The sequence below is a fragment of the Malaya genurostris genome, chromosome 3 (genome assembly GCF_030247185.1).
Source record: "Malaya genurostris strain Urasoe2022 chromosome 3, Malgen_1.1, whole genome shotgun sequence".
NCBI lineage: Eukaryota > Metazoa > Arthropoda > Insecta > Diptera > Culicidae > Malaya > Malaya genurostris.
Window position 1 is genome coordinate 195,534,483 of NC_080572.1, and position 27,228 is coordinate 195,561,710.

General features: G+C 38.1%; 1 protein-coding gene across 3 annotated transcripts in view; it reads left to right on the plus strand.

Moving 5' to 3' along the window:
- The window catches only part of LOC131435646 (troponin C, isoallergen Bla g 6.0101-like), a 65,787-nt gene extending 49,369 nt beyond the window's left edge, over nucleotides 1-16,418 (plus strand). Inside the window, exons 4-7 of one of the 3 annotated variants that reach the window (XM_058603758.1) lie at nucleotides 2,217-2,348; nucleotides 2,435-2,455; nucleotides 15,815-15,898; nucleotides 15,973-16,418. In XM_058603758.1, coding sequence (XP_058459741.1) covers nucleotides 2,217-2,348; nucleotides 2,435-2,455; nucleotides 15,815-15,837 — 176 coding nt within the window. In that variant the 3' untranslated portion in view covers nucleotides 15,838-15,898; nucleotides 15,973-16,418. Of the gene's footprint in view, nucleotides 1-2,216; nucleotides 2,349-2,434; nucleotides 2,456-2,955; nucleotides 3,103-3,215; nucleotides 3,362-15,814; nucleotides 15,899-15,972 lie in introns of those variants that run through there. The other 2 variants (XM_058603757.1, XM_058603759.1) reach the window with 2 other exon arrangements.
- Nucleotides 16,419-27,228: the final 10,810 nt, after the last annotated feature.

The following is a 27,228-nucleotide window of genomic DNA, read 5'->3' on the forward strand; positions in this document are numbered from 1 at the left end:
ATCCAATTCTCAACACATGTTCTCGTATGCTGGAAAACGCATTCGGTTCAGTAGTCAGTTGTGTTTAGTTCGAGACATGAAATTCAATCGTTTATGGTATACATCACTGTTCGACTTTTGTTTTCGTACATTAATGCTCGTGCTCGTTCTGAGTACCAACAAAGACAAAACTGAAAATCCGGGTTGGCAGCTCTGTGGTTTAAGCATGCACTCACCGGTGTAGCTCGATACGGTGATGCCAAACTCAGTACATACTTTTTAAAACTAGGAATGACAGTTAGATGCTATGAAATCAAAACTGAGAACCATCAATACCATCATAATTTAATGTCAGTGGTGCTCTGTATAGGTGAGTGTGTTTGTTTAGATCAGCGATGAGTTTCATCTTAACCATCATTTTACGGATTGCATCGTAAATCATGAGGTGAGCTGATGAATAGAAAAAATTGAGTCTCATGAGCGAGTTTATGCCACACTTGCTGCTGAGTATGAAAAAAATATCATTACGTTAAATATCACTAGAGCGATGTTATATATACTCACATCCGATTATAAATTATCATTCTAACGATTTTCAGCCATGCTTTTAATACGCAATGGCAATATGCAATGCAAAATTAGCGACAAAAGCGTACATTCTGAATACTGACAAAAAATATTGTTTCAATTCCCGCTGGTTGATTCAAACGCACGTACTATTGCGATTAAACCCTACTAAACGCTATTTGGCATGAATTTTAATTGCCGAAGTAACAGGAGCGCAGGATTTTGCTAGTCTTGAGCTTCCAGCAGACGCTGCGCTTGAGCGCTTGTTTGTGGTCACTGAGTATGCTGAGATCGCAAGACAAACGTATTACTGTGCTTCTGTTACTTCTGTAATATTTTTAAAACAGCAGCATGAAACCATGCTCTGTGGTTGGAGTTTTACTATTGCTATTATTGTCATTATAATAATTATTAATCACAGCATGTATGAAAATATTACTTGCTGTTTTTATTGACGATATTGCAGCACCACCACTCAACTCACTCAACTGATAATCGTGAGAATGTTTTTCAATGATTATCATTTCATTATTATGTGTGAGTTTATAGAACAACAATAATACACCCAAACCTCCGTTTACGTAAACATTTTTTACGTTACCTCTTTTTACGTAAATTATTTGACGAACAAAATTCCAAATAACGTGAACTTTTTTTACGAACCTACTTCATTTTCGGCTCATTCACATTTCATGGAAATTACTACAATATGGGTATTTTTGGAGCGGGTTTGATGAGCACATGTTGGAAAACGACGTTTGAGGTGGTTCTGAATTCCAAGATGGCGACTTCCGGTTTATTGATAGATTTTCGAAAACCTTTACAACATGGGTATTTTCGGAACGGGTTTAATGAGTACATGATGGAAAACGCCGTTTGAGGTGGTTCTGAATTCCAAGATGGCGACTTCCAGTTGTTTGATATTCCTTGAAAGCCTTTATAATATGAGTATTTTCAGAACGGTTTTGATGAGTACATGTTGGAAAAGGTGTTTGAGGTGATTCTGAATTCCAAGATGGCGACTTCCGGTTTATTGATATTCCTTGAAAACCTTTACAATATGGGACTTAATGAGTACATGTTGAAAAACGATGTTTGAGGTGGTTCTGAATTACAAGATGGCGACTTCAGGTGTATTCCTCAAAACCCCTACAGATGGTTTCTAACGAATATCGATGAACCGGAAGTTGTTATCTTGGAAATTGATGCGACCGACTAAGAACATCCTTTTCCGGCAAATACTTTTTTTTTTGTTCCTTAGTTATCCTTTATATTATACATATACAATAATATACATAAATAGGGAAAACTTTTTTTACGTATAAAATTCCAAATAACGTAAATTTTTTTACGCCATAATTCGATTTAGGAAGTCCCGATTATTACGTAAATGGAGGTTTGGGTGTAATTATTATTAAAATGATAATTATCGTTAATTTTGCGGATGATGACAATCGATGCCGAAAATCGGGGATGATTTTTCTCATTGGTGATAATTTACTATTTGGTATTTTCGAACCACTGATTTTTAAGTGTTCTTTGAAGTTTACAGATTGTAATTTCTAAGTTTTGAAGTCATAGTTTTTCTTAAGATTACTAATTACTTGCCAAACATTCCAGAGAACTTTTGATCACAAAAACTAATACACGATTTTTTTTGCTTTCCACAGCCAAAGGCTTTATTCCAGTAGACGCATTCAAACAAATTCTCCGGGAGTTGGATGGCGCCGTGCCCGAAGAAGAACTAGACGACATTGTGGATGAGATCGATGCGGACGGTTCGGGAACGGTCGATTTTGAAGGTACTGTATCCGTTGTAAAAATTTCAACACCAAAAAAAAAACAAACAAAAGTTTCACTAACTAACGCAACTTTCATTTTTCTTCAGAATTCATGGAAGTCATGACAGGTGAATAGCCGTTTCTAGTCTTTCTCTCTTTGCTTTAGCCACGCTTTTGCTCGCCTGCTAACGCTGTTCCCGATCATATCGTATAGATCGAACATTTTGGAAACGATAAAAAAAGATTAACTTATTAACAATATTCATTACCAAATTCCACAAAAAGCAATTGGATGAATCACGCGTAATTTTAGTATTTTAAATAAAATTTTATATACGTTATCGTACGCTTAATTTTTTTAATTCGTAATTTTTTTTTTGTAAAATCTTCATGTGTACATGTGTGAAAGCTTAATTAACATGCCGGCTATTGGTTGTCTATTGTTTACGTTTACAATGTCGTCGTATTTTAACAAAATTTTCTTTCTGCCTGGAGGCATTCTTGTTTTTGTATTTAAACCACCCTGCATCTATGCTTTTGACTAATCTCACAGCTTTATCTTATTGCGGTTTGTAGATCTTTAGCATCTTCGCTATTAGCTGACTGTTTTTATTTTTATGGTTCGTAGGTTAAAAAGCTTCCACCAGCACGGGGCTAAAAATAAAATATTTGCTAAAATCATCAAATTTACACCAAGCAATAAAGTGCATCAACAGATTAGTCGATATGAGATTTTTTAACAGTTTAACAATGAAATAAATCCAATAAGGTTTTTTACGAGCTGTTTACTTCTTGACTGTACAAACATTTCACTCTTCTTGCCGTTATCCGTGCAGCTCTGCCAACTACTGTAACTCTCTTTAATTAAACGTCTATCGATTTTAATAGCACTAAAGATGATCCGGCAGCATAATAACTTTCACTGAGCGATGGAGCTTCTACTGCTTGCTGTTCTGGAATACTTTTGCTTGAGAGCAACTATTAACAGATTGATGAAAATGAAACCGGGATATAAAATAAATATATTTCAAGTTTTGGTTTGTTTTAATCTTTTCCTTCACAATCCCTAACACAGATTTTACGCAAAATATTAAGATTGCTTAGCTTAAAATGAGCTCTAAATCACGAATAAATCTCCCGAGTATTATCAAATGCACAATTTGCATGCTTGGATCTTCGTATTGCAACTGAATAAGTAGGAAAAGGAAGCAAAGACGTTCCATGTAATAATGGTTTGAACTGATTCAAATGGTATAAAAGGTAGAGATAAAGGGTGATTTTTTAAGAGCTTGAGAACTTTTTTAAACAATAAAACGCATAAAATTTGCAAAATCTCATCGGTTCTTTATTTTAAACGTTAGATTGGTACATGACATTTACTTTTTGAAGATAATTTCATTTAAATGTTGACCGCGGCTACGTCTTAGGTGGTCCATTCGGAAAGTCCAATTTTGGGCAACTTTTTCGAGCATTTCGGCCGGAATAGCCCGAATGTTGTCTTCCAAAGCTGGAATAGTTACTGGCTTATTTCTGTAGACTTTAGACTTGACGTAGCCCCACAAAAAATAGTCTAAAGGCGTCAAATCGCATGATCTTGGTGGCCAACTTACCGGTCCATTTCTTGAGATGAATTGTTCTCCGAAGTTTTCCCTCAAAATGGCCATAGAATCGCGAGCTGTGTGGCATGTAGCGCCATCTTGTTGAAACCACATGTCAACCAAGTTCAGTTCTTCCATTTTTGGCAACAAAAAGTTTGTTAGCATCGAACGATAGCGATCGCCATTCACTGTAACGTTGCGTCCAACAGCATCTTTGAAAAAATACGGTCCAATGATTCCACCAGCGTACAAACCACACCAAACAGTGCATTTTTCGGGATGCATGGGCAGTTCTTGAACGGCTTCTGGTTGCTCTTCACTCCAAATGCGGCAATTTTGCTTATTTACGTAGCCATTCAACCAGAAATGAGCCTCATCGCTGAACAAAATTTGTCGATAAAAAAGCGGATTTTCCGAATGGACCACCTAAGACGCAGCCGCGGTCAACATTTAAATGAAATTATCTTCAAAAAGTAAATGTCATGTACCAATCTACCGTTTAAAATAAAGAACCGATGAGATTTTGCAAATTTTATGCGTTTTATTGTTTAAAAAAGTTCTCAAGCTCTTAAAAAATCACCCTTTATATGTTCAAGCTCCGGTCAAAAGAAGTTTCTAAAGAGGAACATGAATTATAAAAAGCAATTCGTAAGCGGCCTTCTTCCTTCACATATTGTTTTGATGTATAAACTTTCAACCGTAATAGACAAAATTGCGCTTAGGAAATTTCTACAATCAAATTAAATAAATTGCTTCATTAAAAATAAACCGTACACACCCGATTTACGCAACTCATTCCACGAAATAAATGTGCTAATTATGCAATCAATTTTCAAGAAGAAAATTTTAGATAACGTAAACTTTTACAAGTTCGTAAAAAAAGATTTCTGCATAATATCAAAATATGAACCATGACTATATTCAAAAGAACGATGTTTAAGTTTGTTTTAAAATCCGAGATGGTGAATGAATGGGAAGTTGAATAATTGAATACTGTACTGACTTAATGGTAAGTTTCTATATTTCTTAAAACGACTTCCAGTTAATCGATATATCAGGTGTACAAATTTGCTTCCGCCGTTTTCCGGCTGTACCGGCTGAGGCTGGTTAAAATACATAGATGATAATGCCTTTAAAGTGAGTGTGTACAGTGCCTAACGAATTGTCATCGCCGTTTCAGTGACAGTTCTTCTTGTTTTCGTATTATTCACGCTCGAAAATGCCTGTTTATGTGCCCAATTATCGCCATTTGCGGGAAGTTTTACTTTTCTGTTATAATTCGAAAAAAAATGCAACTGAAACGCATCGAATGCTTTCAGAAACTTACGGTGATGTTGCTCTGAGTAAAAGAACGTATCGGGAGTGGTTTCAACGTATTAAAAATGGTGATTTCGATGTCGAAGACAAACATGATGGTGGAAGAGAAAAAAACCTTCAAAGATGAATAACAATTTACTACGAGCTCTTAACCCCAGGTGAAACCATCACAGGAGATCGCTATCGAATGCAACTGATGCGCCTTAGTCGCGCGCTAAAAGAAAAGCGGCCACAATATCAAGAGCGACATGGCAAAGTCATCCTCCAACACGACAATGCTCGGCCTCAAGTGGGTAAAAAGTACCTGGAAATGCTGAAATGGGAAGTTTTGCCCCACACGCCGTATTTCCCAGATGTCGCCCCCTATTCCACCTATTCCGTTCGATGGCACACGACCTGGCAGATCAACATTTTCAATCCTTCGAAGAGTTGGAAAAATGGATTGCTTCATGGATAGCGTCAAAAGAGGACTCCTTTTTTCGAACCGGGATCCGAAAATTGCCGGAAAGATGAGAGAAAGTTGTCGCTAGCGACGGACAATACTTTGAATAATACATCTGTAAGCACTTTTTCGCAATAAAGCTTTAAATTTTGGAAAAAAACGACGGAAGCAAAGTTGTACACCTAATATGTTTATAATCCTTACAACATTCTTACGAAGTTAACAAGTGCACCACGGAAAATGTTGAATTAACTCTACTGGCTAGATCCGTTCAAAACTTATGTTTTATTTGTTTTCTAACAATAATGATAGATTGGGTTTTGAAACGATCGCATATGTGAATTTCCACCATGTATTCAACAAACTCCATCCAAAATAATAACACTTTTCTTCGGTATTTCTCGACAAAATAATTACCGAGGTGTGTGTGTGTCTTTTTTAAGGTGAAATGCATTTACACACAGAGTGTGGGACTCTCCGTTCCAGTGCCCACTAAAACACTTTGGATCTCCAACCCTACCTCCCCGGAACTACCGTTAGGTATTACTTCGTTGTGGAAGGCTAGCGGTGCTCAAAGTAGAGATGGTCGGGTATCGGGTATTTTACCCGAAACCCGACCCGTACCCGTACCCGACGGGTTTTTGGTCGGGTACGGGTAAAAATTTTTATTTTCTATCGGGTACGGGTCGGGTACGGGTAAAAAATTTTACTGCTCACTCGGGTCGGATACGGGTAAAAAAATTTACCGCTCACTCGGGTACGGGTAAATTGTTTTTTCGGATCGATTACCCGACCATTTGTACTTCACAGAAATATGTTTACACGTTGACGAGATTTTTTCATTGCAAAACAGTTCTTCCGCAAAATTAATCAATTTGATTCAAGGGGTTTTGACATTCGCGCCTAGGACCAGACCTGTCAACTGGCATCTTTTCATTTTTTTCTTCATTTAAAAAAAGTATCAATCATAGTTACGTGAAAAGGTATGTGAATATTTCCCGCCCTACTTTGTTTATAACATATTTAATAAGACACACTGCCTTAGCCCTATGATGTTGCGGTCGGAATCTACTTTTCACGTAGGTTTTGATGGACTGCTATTTTAAAGCTGTTTAATGCACAATCCAGTAAAAATTATTTGATTCATATACTGCCCATACTCGCATATCAGTCTCATATCGATTTTCGCCAATTTTGAGTTAGCTTGAGGAATGGAGTCTTTCCTCAATATACTCTCAGAAATTGCAATTAAAGTTGAGGGTTTGTTCAGTAAAATATAAAAAAATATCAACTCATTTCTGTGTCCCATATGCTAAAGTACCCGCATATCAGTCCCATTCAGTGCAAAATTTCAATAATTTCATTTGTTGCAATATTGGAACAGCAAAGGTGTATTACCGATATTTCATGTAATAATACCAAGATTTAGCATTAGGGAGCAAAGCAAAGTCTTGGCATTACATTCCTTTCGTGGAATTTGGCCTTTCTGTTTCAACAGACTTCGCAGCCGATTCTTAGCGTACAGAATCATTGCATGGCTAGTACTATGGATCCTACTGACACTAAGAATCCTTCCAGGCCGGGACTCGAACATACGACAGCTGGCTTGTAAGACCAGCGTCCTATGCATTGAACCGCCAACCAGGGACCAGCATTAGGGAGCACAATAAATAAAAAAAAATCGGAAATAAACTTTTGATCGTCTTTTTCTCAACATGCCGATTTTCCATGTGGGACTGATATGCAAGGATGGGCAGTATATAAAATGTAGTGCAGTACTCATATCACATTCAGATACCAGAAAACTGTTATTTTAAATATTGGTTGGAGATTTTCAAAATTTTCATAAAAATCATAAGGATTCTTACCATAAAAACATGAACATTTAATTCAGAAAATCTGCATAGAAGTTCTTCTTATTCTGCACTTCTGGGTGGTGTCACCTCACTTGAAATGACACCGATTGATGGCACAGTAAGTTGGGCTATATTGCTAGTTAATTTTCGTTTCTTTTCACTGGACAACAAGTGAAAATCTCGATGCGTGACAACGTGGAGTCGCAAAAGTAAGGGTGAAAATCTTTTCTCGCGAAATACTCAAATTTTCACCGTGTTCACTCGTTGAGGGTTCCACCGGTTCAATGGCTGTAAAAACCACCAGCTACCGATAACATCGTGGGTGTGGGTTTGTGAGGCTACAAAACGGGCATAGTTGACAGATTAATTCAAATCAAAATCATAATTCATTTTGCTTTGTAGTAAAAAATTGTAACCATAAAAATTTCCTACGAATGCTCAAACTACTTACACTTGAAGGACTCACTGTTCACCATGTTCAAAATTAAATTTTTCACACCGGGAATACACGTACATTGTTTGATTCTTTGGTCAATTCACGTAAACGAACTGATAACACACTATTCATTTTAGGGGATGTTCGCATACCATTCATTTTCGTCACGTGTTATATTCAATTTGACATTTGGAACTATTTTACGTGATTTTTCAAGTGATTTGAATGTGAATTTTTATTTGTGTGTCAAGATAATGAGCACGCTTAATTGTGGTTCTAAAGAATTGGATCAAAAGTCGCACTGTTTCGTAAAAACCATACCTACCCAAAATTGAATACAACGGATATTACGACATTTTGGGTAAATATACTTTTCGAAAAATTTGAGTTGATATTACTCCCTTTTGTTCACATTTGTAAATGAGTATAAAGTACCAAAGACATTGAATATCTACATGGTCCGCCATCTAACATTCATTTTTGAACTAGCGGTTATTTCGACATTGGTAACCTCAATGTCACTTCTGATTTGACAGAAACTTAGTTGTATCCTTCCGCTGAACGAAAATGGTTTGCATGTTTAAAAAAAAGTTACATTACATTATTCATGCTTCACATTGTATTTATATGTTTAAAAGTAAACAAGCATTTTAATGTATTTTTCTTACCAACTAGAGCCTGATACGGCTCGATATCTAAAACACTTTATTTTTTTCCATACTGAATTTTGGTAGAATTTTTACTACTCATTCGGGTCGGGTACGGGTACAGGTAATTTTTAATCGGGTACGGGTCGGGTACGGGTAAAATATTTTATTTTTTTTCGGGTACGGGTCGGGTACGGGAATTTTTTTTGTATTATTGATCGGGTACGGGTCGGGTACGGGTAATTTTTTATATTTTTAATCGGGTACGGGTCGGGTACGGGTAATTTTTTTTGCTGATCACTCGGGTACGGGTCGGGTTCGGGTATAAGAATTTCTATACCCGACCATCTCTAGCTCAAAGCAGCCTTCCCGGCCTTATGCATCGCAATGGACATCTGCATCGTTCTCTCCTACTTTTGGCTCCTACATTTAGCTCTCGACTATGAGCCGCTCGCACCGCTCCAGGGGATGGACCAGGAGGATGTCGAGGTCGGTCCGGTTGGAGCATGACATCAGGTTCGCTGGTGCCGCGACGACCCAGAACTGGTCTACGTCGCGAGCTACTCGGCTAATCCCCGATGATGGATCTAGTCTACACCGACGATAGAAGTTTCCCCGGACCGACTTTCCCGAAACCCGTGAACGGTTCGAACGGCAGGATGCCTGGGTCGGTCCAGTGATTCCGATTAGAGGATGATTTCCGGTTCACTGGTGCCCCGACGATCCATACCAGAGCTGCGTCGCAATCTACTCGTCTAATCCCCGTCGAAGTATCTAGACTACGCCGAGGGAAGGATCCTCGGCGAAAGAGTTACTCCCGACACCGAATCTCGTGTTTCCCCACTCGGGACACTCGAATGAATGCCGAGGTCGGTCCTGTAATTCCGGTTGGAGCATGGCTTTCGGTTTACTGGCACCCCGACGACTCAACTTCGGTGCTGTAACTTCTACTCGGTTAGTCCCCTGCGAAAGATCTAACCTACACCGACGGAGAGTTCCCCGGCGAAGGAAGTTCTCCCGACCCCGATTATTCATGTTATGCCACCGGGACACTCGAAAGAGTGACGAGGTCGATCCGGTGATTCCGGTTGGAGTATGGTTTCCGATACACTGGCGCCCGACGACTTGACTTAGGTGCTGTGGCTACTACTCGGCTAGTCCCCGACGAAGGATCTAGCCTACCCCGACGATGGAAGTTCTCCCGTAACCGTCGCTTCCGATACCCGTGAACGGATCGATCGGCAGAATGCCTGGGTCGCTCCAGTGATTCCGGTTGTAGGATGGCTTCCGGTTCACTGGCGCCCAGACGATCCATACCGGTGCTACATCGCAATCTACTCGTCTAATCCCCGGCGAAGGATTTAGACTGCATCGACGGAGAGTTACCCGACGACGGAGAACTCCCGAACCGACGCTTATTGTGCGCTCCAATATGTGATGTTACGGACGACTCGGTCATGTCCCCGGCGGTGGATCATTCCTAACCGGATCGCGGTCCGGCGGTCTCTGGTCTTCGCGCCACTTCCTCTGCGGTGCGCACAGCATCCCCGTTACTGCTCTGTCAATAGCGTTCCACGTGTCTTTGTCGCGACACATCGCCTCGACAATGTTGTCAACGGTCACGCCGCGCATCTCCGCGAACCTAGGCCATTCAAAGACGACGTGCGCCGGTGTTTTCTCCACGTTCACACACTCCGGACAAGATAGGGAAAACGCGTGACCAACCCGAAACAGATACTTCCGGAAATAGCCATGCCCAGACAGAAACTGCGTCAGTTAGAAGTTCACCTCTCCATGCTTCCTGTTCACCCACGCCGACACGTTTGGGATCAGTCGGTTTCGTTGACCTTCCGCATTGTCCCACTCTTGTTGCCACTTCAGCAGCGAGTGCGTTCTAGCAGCGGCTCTCGCATTCCTAGTGTTCCTCCGCCGATAGAATTTAACGTCTTCCTCTAGGGTGATGCAGATGGGCATCATCCCAGCGATAACGCCTACAGCCTCCGACGAGATTGCTCTGTAGGCACTCGCGACTCTCATAGCCATGAACCGGAACACACTGTTCAGCTTTCCACGGTATCTCTTTGTTTTTAGCGCCGCAGACCAGGCTGGCACTCCATACCTAAGTATTGAGGTTGCAACATTTGCCAAAAGGCGCCTCTTACTACTTCTCAGACCGCCCACCGTTGACTCGCTACTGTATTAACCACCTTCGCCGAGTCCCGAGTCCCGAGTCCCGAGTCCCGAGTCCCGAGTCCCGAGACTTGGTTCGCAAAAAGAATTTCGTTAATCGTATACCTTTTCTAAAAAAGAATTCGTAAATGGAGTTTTGGGTGTAGCTCATTTGCCCAAATTAGTCTATTTAAAGGGTGATTTTTTAAGAGCTTGAGAACTTTTTTAAACAATAAAACGCATAAAATTTGCAAAATCTCATCGGTTCTTTATTTTAAACGTTAGATTGGTACATGACATTTACTTTTTGAAGATAATTTCATTTAAATGTTGACCGCGGCTGCGTCTTAGGTGGTCCATTCGGAAAATCCGCTTTTTTATCGACAAATTTTGTTCAGCGATGAGGCTCATTTCTGGTTGAATGGCTACGTAAATAAGCAAAATTGCCGCATTTGGAGTGAAGAGCAACCAGAAGCCGTTCAAGAACTGCCCATGCATCCCGAAAAATGCACTGTTTGGTGTGGTTTGTACGCTGGTGGAATCATTGGACCGTATTTTTTCAAAGATGCTGTTGGACGCAACGTTACAGTGAATGGCGATCGCTATCGTTCGATGCTAACAAACTTTTTGTTGCCAAAAATGGAAGAACTGAACTTGGTTGACATGTGGTTTCAACAAGATGGCGCTACATGCCACACAGCTCGCGATTCTATGGCCATTTTGAGGGAAAACTTCGGAGAACAATTCATCTCAAGAAATGGACCGGTAAGTTGGCCACCAAGATCATGCGATTTGACGCCTTTAGACTATTTTTTGTGGGGCTACGTCAAGTCTAAAGTCTACAGAAATAAGCCAGTAACTATTCCAGCTTTGGAAGACAACATTTCCGAAGAAATTCGGGCTATTCCGGCCGAAATGCTCGAAAAAGTTGCCCAAAATTGGACTTTCCGAATGGACCACCTAAGACGTAGCCGCGGTCAACATTTAAATGAAATTATCTTCAAAAAGTAAATGTCATGTACCAATCTAACGTTTAAAATAAAGAACCGATGAGATTTTGCAAATTTTATGCGTTTTATTGTTTAAAAAAGTTCTCAAGCTCTTAAAAAATCACCCTTTATAAGTAAAGATTTAGTTTAAAATTCGAATATGCAGCATAGAAGTACGAATACATTTTGTTTCGATGAATCGCGGGGACGAAATTTAGATTTTGTGAAATCGTAAGAAATGCACTAAATTTAGTGGAGCCATTATGATGAAGTGTATTACGGGTGATTATAATTTGGTAAAACTGGTAAGTAAGAATCGCTACCAATAATAAACGATTAATTTAAATGATGTAATGGTCGAGACACGACCCACGAAGGCATGGAACAGTTATCTTGCAAGCCGATGCAATAGCATTAAATGTTGCAAAGTCTAATCGTGTCCTTCAATTTTTGGATTGATGGCACTCGAGGCGATTCAACAAACATCTTTTTTCTATAAATTTTATAGTTGAATATCTTCGTAAGAAAAGTCACTGAGAGCACATTTAGTGAATTAAAGGCTATAGCAGGATAAGCATGTAAAATCTGCCCCCAAAGGGAATTCATATTGTTATACCACATTCGAAAGGTCATAGACTGGAAACAATTTTCTCAAAGTTTCAACTCTTTAACTGCCATAATGACGGAGCTAGGGTGGTTCGATTGATTTTTGAAGAAACCGCTCATCCGAAAAATTTGAAAAAAATCAGGTATATTTATGGGGAAGGTTTACAATTTTTTCAAAATTTTTGAAGATGTATTTCTTCCATTAAAAAATACTGGAAAATTTTGAAACATATTTAATCCCTCTTGTAATTTTTGCACCACCCTAGATTTTTTTGTGATAAATAAAAAATTTTTGGACATGTTAAAGTGGTATGTTTTCATAATTTTAAAAAAATGTGGACGACCACAATATTTGATTTTTTCTAAAAAATAAATAACAGTCGACCATGCGTCCCCATCAAGTTCTGTTAAAAGGAAACGCATGGTGCTTTGTTCTAGCAGTTTATGCAATTTAAGTGCAGGGCTTAGGAATCAAAGTAACGAAAAGGAGGAAATGAGTTTCAACCTTTGCATAATACATACACGAACATACTTCGGCTACAACCTAGAATGCTACAAAGCAAGAACTTACTTCGATGTGGTTCATATATGAATGGTAGCAATATATGAACGTCGCGAGTATCACACATATGAAATTCGGTTACGTCAGTCAAGAACTAGAGCTGGCGTTAGTTTTTATGTGTTGCTGATGGATGCAATGAAAGAATAATGAAAGAAAGAATGAAAATTTCGTTACAGTTTCAAAAGTGACTGTATATAATTCAATAATTTGATAGTGTTTCTTGAAATGGTCAAATCGTTTTGCACTGTGGGGTCTCGTACAACGCGGTTTCCTTTTGACAACTCTGTACATTTCACTAAATGCATATCGAGTTGAATCAACAGCGAATTGAATTTTTCTTTTTTAATATTGGTGTCAAACAGAAGTGGCCATTGATGAAGGTTGGAATCAATTACTTAGAATTATTGACTGTATATTTCATTTAAATAGGGAGTGGGATAAAAAATATTATAAAAATACATTGCTATTTGAAGGCACACATTTTGTCTCTTATTATTTTCGTTTATTCTATAGACTTATTATCGTCACTTCTTTCATTGATCGTCGTTTGTAGCTGTCTCACTATTTTGGATAAAAATCGAGCATGAGATAAGTAGTAAATAATGGCGGCCTCGTGGGAACAGCAACCAACAGTTCTATTTCGAATAGCGCATTCACATCAAGGGCGCTGGATTCCCAAATATCCAATCGAATTTGGAGTGTACTCGATATAGCATTTTTAAGCTTTGAAAAATGAGATACAACTTATTACGGGCCCGAATAGCTTTTTTTGTATGTGTGTCTCAAATAGGTCATCTCGTGATGAAGCTTTAAATCCAAAATTGCTTGGCAGAACATCCTTCTCAAAAGCTTCTATACCAGAGCTACTATAATTCGATCTGCTCTCGTTCCAATCCAATCCCGTTCGCAATTTGAACAAAAATACGACCAAATCTTTCTCATTGAAACCAGCATATCACGAAGCTCAATAATATTTGGCCATGTTAAACCAGTTAAAACCTGGAGGCGTTCCTCTGAGAGTGAATAATCACTTACTGAGTCGATTGGTACATGAGACGTCATTATGTATTCTCTGATATTTTCTGGAAAGTACGGACCATTCTACACAATATACCCAAAAATTAAAGAAACCGTTTCAGCAAATCAAGTTTTTTAATGGACATGGTCGTTAAATGAATGACGTGAAATTATGCAAAAGGTTATAACTCAAAAACGAAAAATAACGCATCAATATTTTTTATATCTTTTATTGTTTCAAACCATGAAAACCATCCTAATGATTCGATTGACGTTTTCAAACACAAAACTCCTACTTTATCTTTATCATTCATTTTTACAGAAAGCTGTGGACATCCCTCGATAACATATCTTTATGATAACTTTTGACACTGTAACGAAATTTTCATTCTTTCTTTCATTATTCTTTCATTGCATCCATCAACAACACGTAAAAAACTGACACCCGCTCTAGTTCTTGACTGCCGTAACCGAATTTCATATGTGTGATACTCGCGACGTTCATATATTACTACCATTAATATATGAACCACATACCAGTAAGTTCTTGCTTTGTAGCTTTCTAGGTTGTAGCCGAAGTATGATCGTGTATGTATTATGCAAAGGTTGAAACTCATTTCCTCCTTTTCGTTACTTTGATTCCTAAGCCCGCTTGAGTTGCATAAACTACTAGAACAAATCACCATTCGTTTCCTTTTAACATAACTTGATGGGGACGCATGGTCGACTGTCATTTATTTTTTTGAAAAAATCAAATATTGTGGTCGTCCACATTTTTTAAAAATATGAAAACATACCCATTTAACATGTCGAAAAATTTGTTATTTATCACTAAAAAATCTGGGGTGGTGCAAAAATTGGAAGGGGGATAAAATATGTTTCAAAATTTTCAAGTATTTTTTAATGGAAAAAATACGTCTTCAAAAATTTCGAAAAAAATTGTATACCTTCCCCATAATGTCTTAAATATACCTGATTTTTTTCAAATTTTTCGGATTAGCAGTTTCTTCAAAAATCAAATCAAATAAAAATCAATCGAACCACCCTAGTCAATATGGCATTTAAAGGGTTGAAACTTTGAGAAAATTGTTTCCAGTCTATGACCTTTCGAATGTGGTATAACAATATGAATTTCCTTTGGGGCCAGATTTCACATGCTTATTCTGCTATAGCCTTTGTAGATTCTTTCTCTTCTATTTGGATGTTGTAATCCTTTTATTATAGTATATAAGATGATTTATAGCTACTGAATATGAGATTTAGGATTTTCAGACTGATTTCTTTCTACGAGATTTTAAAATTAGATATTTGAATCTAAATGTTTTATATCTACTTCTCAATTGCACGGAATATCTTTTTAGTTCTTGTACATTTTACTTTAATTAATTTATTGATGTGTTAATATTTAATATGTTGAACCTGTCAATAAATTGTTTCATCCTTTAGTATTATAGTTTTACCCATATTAATTTGTTATTTTCCAAGTCATCAAAATATTCATATATTTATTTCTATTACTGAAAAATTCATAGAACTACTGTTTAGCTTCTTTACTTTCAAATAATTATTTGCTTAGTGATATAATAAATGCTTTTTCGCCGTTTTTATGCTTTTGATAAACTCACATTGCATGGAACTATATTTGAAAATTGCATAATTAATACCACAATTAGAATCTTTGGAATTTCATGTATTTGAAATTATCCTCTTCGTGGATAATTCTATGAACTGCTATAGTTGTAAAATCTGCTTTGGTATTTAATGAGCTTTGCTAGTTAAGTGCAAGTGATACGGTTATGCATTTCCCATCCTTTTTGTTTTAAATAATCATTCAATTTACACCCTCAGATCGAGATCCTGATAAGGATTAGATTCGGTTTAACTGAGACTTATAAAAGAGACATCGAATCACATGACACAGGAATGAATATGGTTTGTAATCTGCATTTTTAATTCCCCTTTCTCAACTGACACCAACATAATGCCAAATTTCATCTTATTTTCAGGTGACTGATTGCTGTTCATGATTGCGCCCGGAACAAACACACAAACACTTACACACACATTTGCATACACAACAACACATACACAGCGGACACGTAAAACGGACGGAGTACTTTCACTTTGATACAGGCGAAGAGACAAACAATAAATAATGTTAGGAATAATAGGTGTTAAATTTTCCAATTTCAAAGCAGCTCATCATCTCACAGCTTGGTGGTTCTGTCCTCCTCTGTTTCTTTACCAAACATTATTGCTCTTGTATGCGTCATGATTTCCTGTTCTGATAATCAGCCGGAAGCCGCTAAACTAAGCCAGCCGAAAACAGGCACCAGAAACGTGAGAATGATCAATCAGCAAGAGGATCTTATTTTTCGTTGTTTAGGTTAAAATAAATTTTCTAATGAATAAAAAAAACTCAATAAAATCAAATGGTTACGAAGGAAAAATATTACGCTTTTAAAAAGGATAAAATTTGTTCAATATGGATCCGAAAAATAATGTGGTAAGTTGAAAGAATTTCATAAACGGCAAAGAAAAGTCTCGGCAGTCGTATGACGGTTCGAAATTTTCAACGCTCATCGACCTGTAACATCAGAGCCCGCAAATCAAAACTATACAGCGTTCAATGGGACCTTTTATTCGAATATAATTTGAAAAATGGTGTAATCAACTGTACTAGTTTTACACATTTAAAAAAAATTGAGACCAATTTTGCAAATTTCGTATCGTCAACTATGTATGACAGTTATAAATCTTGAGCACTCGTGGCCGAGTAACTTCGAAACCGGGAGTCGGATTCGGATCAGTCATTAAAACAAAAGTATCATTTGTTAAAGTCGAATTTTTTTAAACTCGGTTTAGTAATCTCAGGGAAATTGATGAAAGTATCATTCCGGAGTGGTTTGGCCACTACTTCTAGTACTGAAAATTGGTCACCAACTTTGAAGAAGAAATGCATGCTATAATTTTATTGACTCGTTTTTAAATAATTTGCTACTTTTCACATGCATCAATATAAAATAAGCGGGTGAGTAATGTCAGAGACATAACAGTTCGGCTGAAAAGTTCGTATCGTTTAACATTTTTTTTGCCAAAATTCGTTTTTATTATTCAACATAATTGCCATCAGAGGCGATACAGCGATTATAGCGATCTTCCAACTTTTCGATACCATTTTTGTAGTACGATTTGTCCTTTGCCTCAAACTAGGCCTCAGTTTCAGCGATTACTTCTTCATTGCTTCTAAATTTTTTACCAGCGAGCATTCTCTTGAGGTCTGAGAACAGGAAAAAGTCACTGGGAGCCAAATCTGGAGAATACGGTGGATGAGGAAGCAATTCGAAGCCCAATTCGTTCAATTTCAGCATGGTTTTCATCGACTTGTGACACGGTGCATTGTCTTGATGAAACAAAACTTTTTTCTTCTTCAAATGAGGCCGTTTTTTGAAATTTCGTCCTTCAAACGCTTTAATAACGCTATATAATAGTCACTGTTGATGGTTTTCCCTTTTCAAGGTAGTCGATGAAAATTATACCATGCGAATCCCAAAATACAGACGCCATAACCTTACCGGCCGATTGTTGAGTCTTTCCACGCTTTGGGTTCGTTGTTGTTTTTGATCGATTGTGAGCTCACGCGGCACCCATTTTGCACAAAGCTTTCTCATATCCAAATATTCGTGAATAATATGTCCAACACGTTCCTTTGATATCATTGGGGTGTCAGCTATCTCGATCAACTTCACTATACGGTCATTGAAAATCATTTTGTGGATTTTTTTTACGTTTTCATCGGTAACAGCCTCTTTTGGACGTCGTTTGCGTTCATCGTCTTCGGTGCTCATATGACCAGTACGAAATTTTGCAAACCACTTACGAATTGTTGCTTCGCCCGGTGCAGAGTCTGGATAACACTCATCAAGCCATTTTTTGGTATCGGCGGCACTTTTTTTCATCAAAAAGTAGTGTTTCATCAACACACGAAATTCCTTTTTTTCCATTTTTCTCACAATAACAAAAGTAGCTTCACTCAAAATGCAATATCTCACAAACTAATAATCAGACAGCTGTCAAATTTATACACGTATCTTTTGAAGGTTGGTACTAACTGAAAATGATATGGATTTAATTTTAGTGGCGCCCTCTCATAGAAACGATACGAACAGCCGATCTGTTAACAGAATGATGTTAATACAAATAAAGCTAACACACTGCCGAATAACGATAGTTGCTCCAGCCGGTTGATATATTTTGGAAATTTGACAAGCTTTCACTTTTTCGTTTCCAAAATTTGAAATGGTGTACTTATAGTAAAATACAACTTTTTCACAATCAACACTCAACAGCTAATAGGAAATGGGGAACAGACATAGTGCGATGGGTAATACCAAGATTCGTAGTGAAACTTAAGCCAGGGTTATCCTGTATTTTTTCCTTTCTCATGTAGATCACTTGAAAATCCGACTAGTAAAAATTGGCCCGTATGGATTTCATTCACTTTTCTCATAGATGGCGCGACCGATATTCAACTGAAAAATCTTATGGTCCTATCAAAACTTAAGCATATTTTTCGGATTCAACAAAAATTTACACCGTCGTTCAGAGTACGATTGTCCAAATTGTATAAAGTCTTCAGAATTGTAATAAAAACTTGTAGAGTAGAGTACGCCATGGTAGTTGATGGCCATACGATCCGACGTCGATTATACCGCCTCTCGGGTTCCGGAAGTACCTTGTTTTTGATGGCCTAAGCGACTAGAAAACTGTTTCATTCTGTAAGTTATACCAATTGAAAAATTTCTTTGGCTTCCTTCAAGAATCGAAGAAAAATATTTTGAATTAATACCACAGTACTCTATATGATAATATGATTGATATGAGAAAGGCATCATTACACCACTAGGTGGATTAAAACAGGTTTTCAAGTAACTCAGTAATCAGTGAAGTGCATTTAAAATTCTAAACAAATCATTACCAATTGTAAGTGATCTCAGTAATCGTTTTATTAAAGAACATTCCGAGTAATTAAAGAATTCCTCAATATAATCCAAATACAGCAATCAAATCATAATCAGTTTAGATTCGACTCAGCTTGTATTCTAATAAAAGTTCTGAAACTGCTGTCTATGGAAAAGTGTATTAACACGTTATAACTTACACCAACATATATCGATATATGGTTTCGTAATAAAAACGAGTTTTCTTTAACAGTTTGATAAACTTTTGGAAAAGTCACCTGTTTTCTAGATGACATTTGGTCATTAGAACGGCATCGACTGTTTGCTATCACCTTCTGCGTTAGTAACAGACTAAGAGAGTGCGAATTGCTTTGTATCTAATCACTCATTTGAAGTACGTCGGCTTGAGGTTTCAAATTACTCTTTATTTATTCAGACTTGTAGTCCTCAGGTTTTGATAACAATCATTATTAGTATTTTATGTTGGAGCGTCTATAGGAAAAATATTCGGATGTGTTCAATACCATAATATATCCCAAGAGTGAAATTGGGTAACGAAGACTGAATATTTGAATACGATTGGTAAGAAACAATACTTTGGATACAAACTGGAGTATTGGTAACATCGGAAAATGTGAATCGTATATGTAAACAAAACGAGCTTAATTCACCTAGCAGCGATATGATACCTTTTTTATCAATCCGCATGTGTTTTTTTGCGTGTATATTTTTCGGTGTTTTTAGTTCTCATGTCTTAAATGACAGTTTGTCAGCTGGTCTGAAGTGCGTGAATCTCTGATACTGTAAGAATGTTTAACGTTAAAGAGGTAACATAGCACCCTGCGCGAGAAAAGAAGCCTATATATTTGTACAGCCCCTGTCCAAAAACGGTTTTTCATCTGTGATCATTTGCAGTGAAAATCAGTGTAGCCAGCTTTGATAAAAATCAGTGTAGCCATCTTTGATAAATCGTAGTGCGTTCCACATAAAATTTTTGAGTACCTTCCGGGATCGAAAACCGAATACCGGGTAAATTGAAATAAGTTTATTCTGTCATCGACTGTCGAAATCTGCAAACCCGATAAACCCGATTAATATATGTGAAATGTTTGCACTAGTCACACTGTATCTCCTGAATCGGAAGTCGGATTTGATTAAATAACGAAATGTTTTTATGGAATCGTAAGACCTTTCCCTTGAATCGAAATCGGTTCAGCCGTCTAGTAGAAAAATGAGTGACATTATTTCAATGTCGGTACACATCTTATATAGTGTGAATCATTTAAAGTGGAAGCATTTGTTTTTGATCAAAATATATGAAAAAATCATTTATATTTATTTTCAATTCGATTATAATTTATTATGGTTCAAAGAAATATGTTACAGTTTTTTGCCTTTCTCATATACAAAGACTATACAATCACTGTGAAAACCAATTTTTGAACCAATTTTTGAACCATTCGACTCAGCTCGACGAACTGAGCAAATATCTGTGTGTATGTATGTATGTATGTGTGTATGTGACAAATAATGTCACTCGATTTTCTCAGAGACTGCTGAACCGATTTACACAAAATCCCCACGCAATGGCGATACGAGATGCACATTTTTATAAAATTTACTGGTAAATTCATCTAGTTGGCAGATCTTGTTAGTTGGTGAATATATAAATCTTTTTTGGGACTACTAGTGCCCGGTTTCCGTTTCCGAACGCACCGGTAATAACACATGGATCAATAAGTCCCGAGACTAACAATGGAAACAACATTTTTTTTGCAAAATTTTTTTTTTATTCATCAACATAATCTTTTAGGGTGATACAATGGTTCCAACGTTTTTCCAATTTTTCAATACCATGCTTTGGAATAAACTGACGCGCCTTGTTGTCACAGTGTTTTTATGAGTTGTGATAATTATTCGGGTTTTTACTGTTTTTTTGAAATCGTACCATTGTTATTGCGTTGTGTTTTTTGAAGTCACCGTCGCGTTGAAGTATCTAGTATTTGGAATACACCGAAATTTGGTAATCGATTCTTGCTCCGGCCCAAACAAATACTTTTTTTTGCCATTTGTCTATCTCGTAAAGCACAAGCGATAGCATCAACTATTGCTGCTGTGGTTTTATAGCGAATTTGAACAAAGCAAGTATGGATAAAAAACAATGCGGAGAATGCCACTTGCTTATAAATGACTTGGAGCCTATACGGTGTGGTTTTTGTGAACCTTTTTTCCACATCAGCCAGCAATGCTGTGGATTTAATAATCGCTCAAACCGCGACTTGTTCGCTCAAGGGAAGGCAATATTTGTTTGCACCAAATGTAAGGATGAACTGAACGGCCGAAGTGTTCTCTCCTACATTAAGGATTTAATGGAATCACAGCAGCCTTGTTCCGCTAACCTAGGTGATCTACCGGCTCAAGTTGAAAAACTTTTCGGTTTAGTCGAATCACTCAGCAAACAAGTGGAAAATATTGCTACTACCCGATCTACTGGTGGACTGCCAGGAAACTGGCCAAAATTAGGTGCTAAACGGCGACGTGGGAACAATGGGCAAGCAGTTCAAGCAATCGCCGAACATGGAACAAAGTCTATCGATCTAAGTGACTTATCTGTTCCATCCATCGTATCTCCGCCGTCACCGCAGAAATTCTGGCTTTATTTATCCGGTTTTCAACCACTGGTGACTGTGGATGATGTAAAAAAAATTGCTGCTCGCTGTTTAGATGTGACTGACGCTATTGACGTTGTGCGTTTAGTCCCAAAGGACGCTGATGTATCAAAAATGACATTCATCTCGTTTAAAATTGGACTGGATCCTATCCTGAAGGAACGATCGCTGGATGCTGCAATGTGGCCAAAAGGACTTCTGTTTAGAGAGTTCTTAGAAAATCCTACAAAACGTACTGCTGAGAAAGGTGTTCCAATCATCCCTTTAGTAAACCACTCGGAGCTTCAGATCCGGGACACCCAGTAATAGGCATTAAGGAAGTCTCCCTTCCACTCCACCCAGTCGCGCTCTCCACTGACATCCACCATCGTCATCGTCCCGGTCCTGCGGTCGGTGTTGGTAGTGGAGGCTTCCGACATGTTAGTTCAGGCGAGTATAACTCTACTATAGAACATACTGTACCTGATCATTCTCCGCATTCCAGCGTCACTGTATTCAATGGCTTGCATATATATTATCAAAATGTGCGCGGGCTAAGGACTAAAATCGATACTTTTTATCTAGCAGTTTTGGATGCTGAATATGACATCATCGTCCTTACGGAAACATGGTTGAATGACCATATTTTCTCCGTTCTACTCTTCGGACAGCAGTATAACGTTTTTAGGACTGATCGCTCCCCCTAAACAGCTACAAAACGCGTGGTGGAGGCGTGCTGATTGCAGTATCGAACAAATTAAACAGTTCAATTGACCAGACAATCATCTCTAAAGCACTTGAACAACTGTGGGTTTTAATCGAACTTCCACGAAATACGTTAAGTATCGGAGTAATTTACCTGCCTCCCGACCGTAGAACCGACCCGGTGAGTATCAATGATCACATAGAGTTGTTGAGCTCGATATCCTCCCGATTGAACCCTCACACTCCCGCTCTACTGTTCGGTGACTATAATCAGTCTGGTTTGCGTTGGCGCTTTCCTGAAGGAGGAATACCTATTGTCGAATCATTACTTTCACAAATTCCAACTGCTTGCTGCACTCTACTCGATGGGTTCAACCTGAATGGATTCACTCAAATCAACACATTTTTGAATCGAAACGAACGTTTGTTAGATTTGATTCTCGCGAATGAAATCGCTTTTCCGGTCACTACCGTATTCTCGCCAACTGAGCCACTCATTGACCTTGATGCTGACCACCCCGCACTTGCTGTTGAGTTCAGGATACCTACACCAATTGAGTTTGACGAGCCATCTCAATCGTACTCTCTTGACTTCCGCCGAGCTAATTACGTTGAGATGAACGATCTGCTTTCGAATCTTGATTAGCATTTTATTGAAACGACTACTAATATCAATGACGCAGTTGATTATTTTTGCGAGGCTGTAGGAAACGTTGTTTCCCATGTTGTTCCTGCTAGCCGCCTTCCTCAGAAACCGCCATGGTCTAACCCACATTTGCGCGCACTCAAGTGTGTACGATCTTCAACCCTCCGGAAGTACTGCAGTTCTCGATCTCAGTATTTCAAGCATCAATTAAGCATAGCTACTAGTCGATATCGCCGTTACAATATGTTTTTATATCGTCATCACATAAGACGAATTGGAATGAACCTTCGCCGAAACGCAAAACTTTTTTGGTCATTTGTTAATTCTAAGAGGAAAGAAACTGGTCTTCCGCACACTATGTATCTGGCCAATGAAACAACCCGCCTCGAAAAGGAGAAATGTGATTTGTTCGCACACCACTTTGAGCGTGCATTTCACGACGCTTCTGCTACATCGAACCAAATAGAAGAAGCCACAGTTTGTGTACCGCATAACATGTTTAGCTTCAACTTTCCTCTCATAACAGAGGAGATGGTAGTTACAGCCATGCACAAACTAAAGCTGTCATTCGCTGCTGGCCCCGACGGTATTCCATCATCTGTGCTGAAGCGTTGTGCGAATTCTCTAAGTTATCCGTTAGCTAGGCTTTTTAACATTTCTACTCTGCGAAGTGAGTTTCCTTTACGATGGAAGTTTTCATATTTATTCCCAGTTTACAAAAAAGGCGATAAATGCAACATTTCTAATTACCGTGGAATTACGTCTTTGTGTGCTTGCTCTAAGCTATTTGAAATAATCGTGAATGATCTACTATTTGCTAGCTGTAAAAGCTATATAGATTACGAGCAGCATGGTTTTTACCCAAAACGCTCGGTATCATCGAACCTTATGTTATTCACCTCAAAGTGTGTTCAGAACATGGACTCTGGATTGCAAATCGATGCAGCGTATATGGATCATAAGGCTGCATTCGATCGAGTGGATCACGGAATACTTCTGTCTAAACTAAAACGACTGGGCGTCTCACCGACGAGCGTAGACTGGTTCAAATCGTACTTGACAAACCGTTCAGTTCGAGTGAAAATTGGATCTTCAACTTCAGATATATTCTCAAATCAGTCTGGAGTTCCGCAAGGAAGCAATCTTGGTCCATTACTGTTTTTGATCTTCATAAACGACGTTTCCTTTCTGTTACCACCGGAATGCAGATTGTTTTATGCAGATGATGCAAAAATTCTTAAAGTCATCAAGAATCTCGAGAACTGTTTTGAACTACAACAAATGATACAAAAATTCGTATAGAGAAATGCTGTGTCATATCATTTCATCGGAAATCGGATCCTATTCTGTACGATTACGGAATTTCGGGAAGGTCACTGACGCGAGTAGAAAGCATTAAGGACCTTGGTGTCACATTGGATCGTGAAATTACCTTCAGACTCCACTATGACAATATTTTAGCCAAGGCTAACCGTCAACTTGGTTTTATCGTTAAGGTTGCTAAAGAGTTTCGGGACCCGTTATGTCTAAGATCATTATATTGTTCACTTGTACGTTCAATATTAGAGTCAAACGCTGTAGTATGGAGCCCCTACCATGCTCACTGGATCGCCAGGATTGAGGCTGTTCAAAGAAGATTTGTTCGGTACGCTCTGCGTTTGCTACCGTGGCGAGACCCTGTAAATTTACCGCCATACGAAGATCGGTGCCGCCTTTTGAATATCGAGCCATTGGAGTTACGACGTATAGCTGCTCAAGCAACTTTTGCTGCTAAACTACTGTTGGGGGACATTGATAGCCCCACTTTACTTATGCAACTCAATATCTACGCACCTGAAAGAACACTTCGCCAGCGGAGCATTCTGTTCCTAGATCCGAGGAACAGAGTGTATGGACAGCACGAACCTTTTCGAATAGTCTGCATGCGGTTCAACGAATTTTTTCATCTTTTTGATTTTAATGTGTCACCTGTTGTGTTTCGTCAACGATTGCTTAACCAATTCCACATTGTGAATAATTAGCTTTAAGTTTTTAGTCATTATTTTTATTTCTTTTTCATTAAGACAAAATATGTCAGATGATACTATTTATACAAATAAACAAATAAAAAAATTTATCTTTCGGTACTAACTTCGATTTCTCAGCAATGGTTAAACCGATGTTCACAAATCATGATTCAAATAGAAGCTCTCAGTGTCTTCAAAGACACTGTGCGATTTAATCTAGATCCGACTTCCGGTTCCGAAATTATAGGGCAATGAATATCAAATTTTTCAAACTATCATACAAAATGATGCAAAATCGGTGTGCATCGGTACGTGCTGGTGCGGAAGAAGAAGAAAACGCACGCGCCTAGCACACAGCGTGCTTTGTTCAATTTTGTATAGCCACATTTAAATCTATATTAACCTGACATAACTGTTTATAAATTGAAAAGGTGATAGTAGTTTACAACAAAGAAATTTTTAGATTTTATTCATGTTTGAAAAAGAAAATCTTGACAGAATCTTCTAGTGATAAAAAACATAAGTTATTTTTTGAAAAAGGCATCATTACACCACTAGGTGGATTAAAAAGGGTTTTCTGAAAATGATATCGTGTAAATGATCACCTTTGGCGTTGAGTACAAAATGTGCCCTTTTTTCGGCGTTTTCTATCGTTTTGGCCAATGTATCGATCGATATGGCGGCGATTTCAGGTCCTATGTTATTGAATTCTGATTCTTGGCTTATCAGCGTATACCTTGTATTTCAAATAGCACCACAAAAAAGTCTGGTGGCGTCAAATCGGGTGATCTCGGGAGTCAGTCAAAATCTCCCTTTTCGATATGACTCTGCCGGGGAACAGTGGTCGTAACAAATCGATTGTTAGTCGAGCTGTATGGCATGTTGTAACGTCCTGTGGAAACCAGTAGCCATTCAAACCATATTCACCAGCAATAGGCATCATAAAATCATTTATCATAGCTCGATAACGATCGCCATTAACAGTTTCGTGGCTCCATCATCGTCTTGGTAAAAACTAGGGACCAATCACCATACCCGCAGAATCACCACACCAAACTGTAACTTATCATATAGCGGCTGTTCCTCAATTAATTGAGGGTTTTGAGTGATGATTGATTTTTCGCCAAAAGTTGGCCTCGTTTTGAATGTAATGCTGAACAATTTCAGCACGTTCTTTCCATGTGTACTGTTCCATGGTGCAATTATCTTGGAATGACGCTTCCAACGCTTTCCAGTTTGAATCAATATAAATATGAAAATTGTTTTGAATTCGAAAATACTGCCATTTTTCCTATACATATGACATATTCGATCTATTATGTTACCGAAAACGATTTTTTCACAATATCCGAATACTAGGGATTTTCATCGAAGCACGATGAAATGACGCTTGAAATCAAAATTAAACACAATTTTAAATACAATCATTTGTTAGGAATTGAAAGATTCAATACAGCACTCTTCAGCATAGTATTTTGGCTCGATTTGTTTTAGCACGATTCCTTTTTGGCAACATAATTGTTAATTGATCGTCTGTGACGTGATATTCATATTGGAAATCCTCGAATTCAAAGTGATAACCCACACATTTTTATAACTGAAACGATTGTAACTGTCTTCAACTTCAACCACTGATAAAAAGAAAAAAATTCACATCAAATATTTTCAAAAAATATGTATTTATTTTAAAATTGTCCTGATTATTTTAATACATATTTTGTCCTGCTTATTTCAACAAAGCAATCGATGACCAATTTTTGAGAGAAAACCGATTTTTTTTTCATAAAAATTTTTTATTTCGGCTAAAAATAAAATTAATAAAATAAAATTAATAAAAAAAATTGTTTCTTATGGCTGGATCTAGTTGTCATCTTTTTCCTAGGAGGAGAGGCGTTTTCCTCGCCATCCAGTAATTTAAGGGAAAGCAGTGGATCGCTATTCTCGCTCCCATCGATTGGTTCGGTGTCACTGTTGCTGGTGGAATCATTAGTGGTGTTACTTTTATTCGTCCAGGTGTTGGGTGCGCTGTTAGCTGCTGCTGGTGTACCTTGTGAACAGCTTTTTGGCAATATTGTAATGTGGTCATCTGATTGTCATAGGTAACAAGTGATTTGCACGGAACCCTTGTATCTTGGCCGAAAATCACATAAAAAGGTATAGCCTTCTTCAAGCGCATGTGTAACAAACGTACGCCGTTCACAATACCGGGTAAAAAGTTCTTCCATTTTTCTTTTTCGATGGAAAGAATCTCTCCATACGCGCACTATTACCCACCTTTCGTTTTGCGAATATAAGG